The sequence below is a fragment of the Larimichthys crocea genome, chromosome XIII (genome assembly GCF_000972845.2).
Source record: "Larimichthys crocea isolate SSNF chromosome XIII, L_crocea_2.0, whole genome shotgun sequence".
Lineage (NCBI taxonomy): Eukaryota > Metazoa > Chordata > Actinopteri > Sciaenidae > Larimichthys > Larimichthys crocea.
Genome location: NC_040023.1, coordinates 16,542,644 through 16,550,000, shown reverse-complemented (window position 1 = coordinate 16,550,000; position 7,357 = coordinate 16,542,644). Strand labels below are relative to the sequence as shown.

Sequence of the window (7,357 nt, the reverse complement as noted above, 5' to 3'; positions counted from 1 at the left end):
GAACGATGCAGCAGAAACAGGCATTTAGTCATTTAACTGACACTTTTATCCAAAGCGACTTACAAAAAAGGGAAATGATCAAGGTACAGTGCAACTAGGACATGTTGGTGCAGCAATTAGTACTACTCACATAAAATCAAGTGATAATTGTAGAGGGGACAGATTCAACACGTCCAGTTGTTGTAGTGCTAGGAGAGGAGGTTCTCTCCGGAAAGCAGACTCTTCAGGAGTTCAGGAGTTTTTTAAAGGTAGAGGAGAGAGGTACGCCCCTGATCTGGTAGTAACTGGTAGTGCCTTCCACCAATATGTGTTTCTGTTCAATTATTTACCTCACAATTCTCACAGGTACTTGTTGCTTGAGTTTGACACATGTACACAGAGCATCCCCCTGTGTGTGTGTGTGTGTGTGTGTGTGTGTGTGTGTGTGTGTGTGTGTGTGTGTGTGTGTGTGTGTGTGTGTGTGAGAGATGCAATATAAACAAAATGGACTGTCTGCCTCATCAACATACAGGTCATCAATACAGATTAGACAGAATCAAACAAGCTGCATGCACTTTACCTCAGGTGAACTGGAGCACAGCTGCTTGACTCCAATCTGCATTTCAGACACTTGGCTTTGATCTGTGATTAAATTTCTTCTTTTTGTGTCTTTCAGGGTGATGTTCGCATTCACATGATCTATAAATCTGCAGGGCATGAGGGATTTAATGATCTCCTCGATGGTAAGATGATGACTTAAGGCATGAAGAAAAGCATTTAAAAAAAATAGTGAAATAATTTTCATGTATTCATGTTAATTATAAAAGGTGTTTTGGACTATACATGAATATTTATTGCAGTGAATGTGTCTGTTTCCTAGGTGATCTTCCAGAGCCACCTTTTCCCAGCCCTCCGTTTCCCGGGTCAAAAGTGGTTCACAGGAGAAAAAAGAGACAGGTATGACTCCACTACAGAGCAGAGGGATGCTAATGGACTCATGTTGACTTCACTTTATGATGTACACATGTTTATTTATGTGAGTGCATGATAGAGAGATAATTATGCTCTGGATGCTGTTTGTCCAAACCTGATTACACTGTTTCTTTTCCATATGTTTATGTTAATTCACAGAGCTAAAGAGAGAGCACTGTTTCCCTGTTTCCTCCCACACACAACAGCTCTCCACCCGTCTCTCTTCTTCTTTTGTTCATGAAATATTTACCTTATAAGAGTGGAGGCTGCTTCCAGCCTTGTCTTTTCACAGACACAGCCAGAGTCTGTTCAGAGTATCTCAGCCCTCAGAGCTGCTCTCATATTTATTTGGAATTTAAAAAAACAGATATAGTTTAGCTTCGCAAAGTTCATCCTTATTGATNCTCTCCACTGGTCTTTCTTCGTCTTTTGTCATGAAATATTTACCTTATAAGAGTGGAGGCTGCTTCCAGCCTTGTCTTTTCACAGACACAGCCAGAGTCTGTTCAGAGTATTTCAGCCCTCAGAGCTGCTCTCATATTTATTTGGAATTAAAAAAAAACAGATATAGTTTAGCTTCGCAAAGTTCATCCTTATTGATTTCTTTTCTCTGTAACGCATGAGACATGAGTAGATCTTTGTGTTTGCTGTGTGTGCTGTTCTGAAATTGTCCTTGATGTTTAAAAAAAAGTCCCCGCTGAGAAAAAATGAAAAAAGCATGTCTGTCTGTCTGTGTTGTTTTTGTTCTCAGGCTTCTCATGTGTCGCGAAGCGTAGAGGATGAGACCAAGTACATCGAGTTGATGGTGATCAACGACCATCTAATGGTAAGCTTTTAACTATGTAGATAGGGCGTGGATGTTAGACTGCATACTATAAAAATATGAAACAGTAGTTTATTATGGTATGTGTGCTTGCACCTTTAAATGCAAGCCTTCTGCCCAGAAATCACCTTTAATTTATCACCCTGATAAAAATGGCTATAGCTGTGCATTTACCTATAAAATTCTTTAACCTATAATATTTGTATATCAGTGTAATATCAGTGACTTGAGAAAACAATAATTTAAATAATCCGATTGTGTTTTGGAGAGATTGTAGTTTTCTTTTTAAATTTGTGGATCTATAAATCTCTGTTATTGTTGTTGTCGAGTGTCTTGTAAGACCATATGAGCTGGCCACCATTTGGCACAGGACGATCATTACTGACATTCAGTATTTTTCATATCTCATGAAGAGACTTTGGACTTTAAAATAATGTGTTAATCCACCTTTCAATACTTTCCAAATGTCCGTACCATGTTTGTGACAGTCAGCCACAAGCCCATTTATTCCTAAAGAAGACGTAAATCTTAAAAAGCAGATCATAAATATATAGTTTCAAGCTTAAACATTTCCCATGACACAGAGGAATTACGCTATATTAGGCCTTGGCTCAATATGTGATGATAGTAAGAATTTATTTTTAGTCTTTAACTGTTGGCAGTAAAAAAAAATATATAGAAGAAGATTTATTGGTTCTGCTGAGTTGAATTGCTGTGAGCTTAGTACAGGATGCTGGGTGGGCTGAGAGTCAAGACTATAAACAAAGTACTTGCACTCTTGAGACACCACTAATACCACCTTTATTGTGCATAAAACAGACACTTTTGATTTAAATGTACCTGACTAAAATCCACCGGGACTGAAATTGTTTTATACACGATAAAGTGATGTTTGGAGCAAGTCAAATGTGCAGACACTAGCTCCTTTTATACATTTAAATGGCTTAAAATGAATTTGTTCCAGATTATGAATCCCACTTTTATTTGTTTCCTCTCCATCCCTCTGTGTCACTCTCTCTGTCTCTCTCTCTTCAGTACAAGAAGCATCGGCTTTCCGTTGGGCACACGAATAACTATGCTAAGTCAGTGGTCAATATGGCTGACATGGTAAGAATTGTATTGATCCACTTCTTGGAAAGCTTGCCACAAGCACTCCCAGGTATTGGAGCTAAGCACACATTCCCCTGATTTCTCATTTAACCAACCTCATTCTCTACATTTAAAACCTCTCCTGGCCCATAATATGCTGTGAGCAGCCATTAACCAGCCAGTCATGAGTTTTCAGGTTTCAGAGGACTGAAACAGCAGTGGCATCCCACCAGTACTGAGGCAGATAATTCAGTGTTTCATTATTTGTAGCCACATCTGTGTGCTGTGCTACTGAAATCTGACCTGCTCCAAGGTCATGACTGTAAGCTGATAGGCTGTACGCTGGTGATGCTGAGGAAAGGTCATGCTTTTTGTCGTGCCCTTGATGAGGATCATATGAAGCAGACTCTATTTGGGAAGTACACATTGATTTCCATGTACGAGTATAGTTGCCTGTTTGACACTGAGGCCACATTCACTGTGCATCAGATGTGTAAATATTACAGCAATTACTTATAAGTTATAAATACACAGGCAGATTTAATGAGAGTACTATTTCCTTGTTTGGAAAATGGATTGTCACAGGAAGTATCTGTCACCATGGATACCATGCTCATTCGACTGTTAAGTTACAGAATATTATGTGCTGTACTGTGTACCACTCCCAAAACAATTAGCATGCACTGAAAAGTAGAGAATACTCTCAGTAGTTAAATACATTTAATTATTTCAAAGGTCAACATTCAACTTTCATGCTGAACAAATGCATTTAACTTTGGGGGAAAGAGATTGTTTCTTTTATTTCTCTTTATTTCTCAGTTGTGGATATAACATTATGTGCATGAACGTTGAATATTATGTTTCCAAAAAAACACAGCTGAACAAAAATGTTCAATGATTTTTCCTTTGTTATTCTGGACTCACACACAAACTGGTTTGGGATGTATTTGGCTCTAGTTTGTGCTTTTTATGTATGACCTTTGAGTCGCAGAGCTTTTTTCTTCACATTTTGCTGACCACATCCTCTCTGCTCTGTCAGCTTTGTCTTGAGACTATTGGCATTCAGCTTAAACAAAGAGGCTTTACTCCTTTTCTCTTCTCAGTGTTTGTTCTGTCGGGTACCCCAATAGATTTCCATCTTATGAAAACAAACATTATTCTTTGTAATCCAGTTGGCTCCCTCTACGTCCTTCAGACTGTCACCCTTCTTGACTCCGACTAGCCGCCTGTAATGTGCTGCTGTCTGGTGTCAGGATCATATTGATGATCCTAACTGTTTGATTTGCGCTCTTATGACGACCAGCTGGAAATGTTGATGAATATGAAGCATGTCAGTCAGTTTTAGTATCGATCAGGCTGTCATTTGGTTATTGTTTTTTTTGTCACTTACAGTTACACAAGGACTCTCAAAAGAAAACTTACTGATATAAAATGTACTTCAATCTCCAGATTTTCAAGGAACAGCTTAATACCCGGATTGTGCTGGTTGCCATGGAAACGTGGTCCATCGATAACAAGTTCAACATTGACGACGACCCCATGGTGACGCTGCGGGAGTTTATGAAGTATCGAAAAGACTTCATCAAGGAGAAATGTGACTCGGTGCACCTCTTCTCGTAAGTATTTAAAAAAGGATTTTCTTGTGTACTTGCTGCTCCAACATCTTTTTTTTCGTTCAATTAAACAAACCCATAACCGTTTTTTTTCTTATCAGAGGAAATCGTTTTCATAGCAGCTGGGGAGGAGCGTCATATATGGGAGGAGTTTGCTCCCTGACTAAAGGAGGTGGTGTCAATGAGGTGAGTCCCCCAAAAACACTGTCCATTAGATAGAAGATATGGGCAACATGGATACAGTCATGTTGTCAGTAAATCTGAATCTCTTGGTAATCTGGTGTTTCAAACCCAAATGACTTTAATTAATGATACATATTTAAATTTCCTACATGGATTACGTGGACTGGTTGCACAGAAGACATTTTGACACAGGCAGACTTAATATCCATTCAGTGTCACAGTAATAGTGAACAGTGAACCAGCACCTGTGAGTTTCCATGTCAAAATGTCTGCTGTGCCACCAGCCCTTCACTGTGCATTTATTTCTGTTATTACTGTAGTTTCAGTTTTATAGCCATTTGATTTCTCTTATTCCATTAGGTTAATAAATCTAATGAGCTTTTGGCCTTTATAAGGTCCTCTCTAACAATGTTGCTATCTGTCTGTCTGTCTGTCTGTCTGTCTGTCTGTCTGTCTGTCTGTCTGTTTGTCTGTCTCTTCATCAGTATGGGAAAACAGATGAGATGGCCATAACGCTCGCTCAATCTCTTGGACAGAACATTGGCATCTTCTCTGACAAGAAGAGGATCCTCAATGGTGCGCAGTTAAACCTTCACCAGTCCTTTATTTCTTTCTTTTTCATAAGCCTCCTTTCAGTTTTTTGTGATGAGAACATGTCAGTGTGTTTGTCTTCTTCTAGGCGAGTGCAAGTGTGATGATCGGTGGTCGGGCTGTATCATGGATGATGTTGGGTAAGTTACTTTTACAGTACATTTCTTCACCGAGTTATAATCTTATAATCAACAGAGAGAGAGACAACAGTTCACCCAACAAGTTTTTTTGATGAAAATGTGACTGTGATTCAAACACTGTCCACTTATTAATCAGTGTTTTATTGTTCATCAGTTTTCCAAACAACATCAGAGTTGGATTTAATGTTAACATCACATTTAACAAAAAAAAAAAAATTAGAGATTTGTTTGCTCAAGAATTTATTTGCTATTAAAAACAGATATTCTCACCAAAGAGAGAGAATGAAATCTGACATATAGGTAGTTAAAAGTTTACAATCAGATTAATTGTGGACAATGTTTGTGTATAATTTGAACTAGAATGTATTCGTCTATGTATCTCGGAGCAGTGAAGGGTTAATTACATTTTCTACTCTTCACAAATTGGATAACCTGAATGTTTGCTTGCAGCAGGTTGATTTTATTTATGTTAATTATAAGGGACTATGTAAAATATTAACATTTAATGTATTGTTATGTTGAAGCTAAATGTAATTTACACACAGTGACAGAACAAACTAAACTGGACACATACACACACCACATCAGCATCAACTGTATGGTGGACAAATTATTGAGGTCTCTAAAATTTCAACAAAATATTAAATAAATATTTCCATCCAATGGAGTGTTATTGTACTTGGATATTTCACCACTAGGTGTCAGCATATGTTTATCATCCATATGGCTTGTTTATATAACTTCATTGGGCTTCTTCAGCAGTAATGTGTCATATAATCTGCTTCTTGCTAAAATGATAAAATAGGTGATAAATCAGTGTTTCATGTTTGCAGTTTCATGCAGAAATAATGACACTGTTTGTCTTAAAATGTGTTTGTGTACATCTGCAGTGTTTATACTGTACAAGCTTGGCATTGTGTGAGCATACGGATGTGACTGTGTGTTGTGTCAGTGATGTGTGTTTGTGTGTGTATACCCCTGTACTTAAATACTTCTCGCGTTCCCCCTCTATCCCATCTATGGGACAGCAGGTGAGCAGAAGCTTGGCTAGAACGTTGCCTGTGCTGTTTTTAACCAACTGGCTGCCTCGGAGAGGTTGTCAGTCATCACAACCTTTCCCATTCATCCAACAGCACTACAGCCACTGTGGCCCCAGCTTCACGTTTTTATCCAGATGATATGAAAAAATACAGTTTGATGTCTCTTTATCATACACTGGCTGTATTTTTCATAATCATTTTGTACAATTTCACATGTACTTTATGTGTATTCTTGAGTTTTTTGGCCGATGTCACTGGTTGACCAAGAAAACTTTATTAATTTGATGAGTCTAAATATTAATAGGCTCCTTCTCCTTCTTGCCCTTTGAAAATCAGGACTTTTCATCACTTCTTTTTGTCCATAACTAACCGATTGATACAGTCTGCAATGTCATTCTCATCCTAGGCCAATATTTGTCTAACTCATTTCCCTGTAACAACAGTACAGTCCCTCTCTAACACTCCCTGTCCAGATTCCGCTCTATTGAGTTTTCATAATAAACCTGCTTTAATGTCATGTGGTCACATGGCTCAGGGCAGGTGACTCACTTGTGAATAGACCTGGCCCAGATTTGTATTTTCTAGAATAAAGTCAATGGTATTTCAGACGCTTGTATTCAATGAGTAAACCTCAGTCATGTCCGTTGACGGGCGTTTCTTTTTAATCCCTCAGCACCTGCATGTCTGATCAACCTAACCTGACTACTACTACTAACTATTTTCACATTGTTCACAGGGTTTAGCTACTGTGTGTGTTTGTATGTGTCTGTTCATGTATGTGTTTATGTGCGTGTGTGTGTGTGGCAGCTTATTAAGGGCATAACTAAACCTGGCATGGATATAACAGTTATATATATTCTACTGCTAATGTTTTTACTAATATTTCATTTCTGTTTTCTTCTCATTAAAGAAAGAATTTTGCTTTGA

The 7,357-nt window shown here is 38.2% G+C and overlaps 1 protein-coding gene across 6 annotated transcripts in view; it reads left to right on the top strand.

Annotated features, from left to right (window-relative positions):
• Positions 1-7,357, top strand: part of adam22 (ADAM metallopeptidase domain 22) — a 61,789-nt gene that overhangs the window by 39,384 nt on the left and 15,048 nt on the right. For all 6 annotated transcript variants that reach the window (XM_027286412.1, XM_027286407.1, XM_027286409.1 and 3 more), the window contains exons 7-14: positions 656-722; positions 860-936; positions 1,703-1,777; positions 2,810-2,881; positions 4,313-4,479; positions 4,578-4,662; positions 5,145-5,235; positions 5,339-5,390. In XM_027286412.1, coding sequence (XP_027142213.1) covers positions 656-722; positions 860-936; positions 1,703-1,777; positions 2,810-2,881; positions 4,313-4,479; positions 4,578-4,662; positions 5,145-5,235; positions 5,339-5,390 — 686 coding nt within the window. The remainder of the gene's footprint in view (positions 1-655; positions 723-859; positions 937-1,702; positions 1,778-2,809; positions 2,882-4,312; positions 4,480-4,577; positions 4,663-5,144; positions 5,236-5,338; positions 5,391-7,357) is intronic.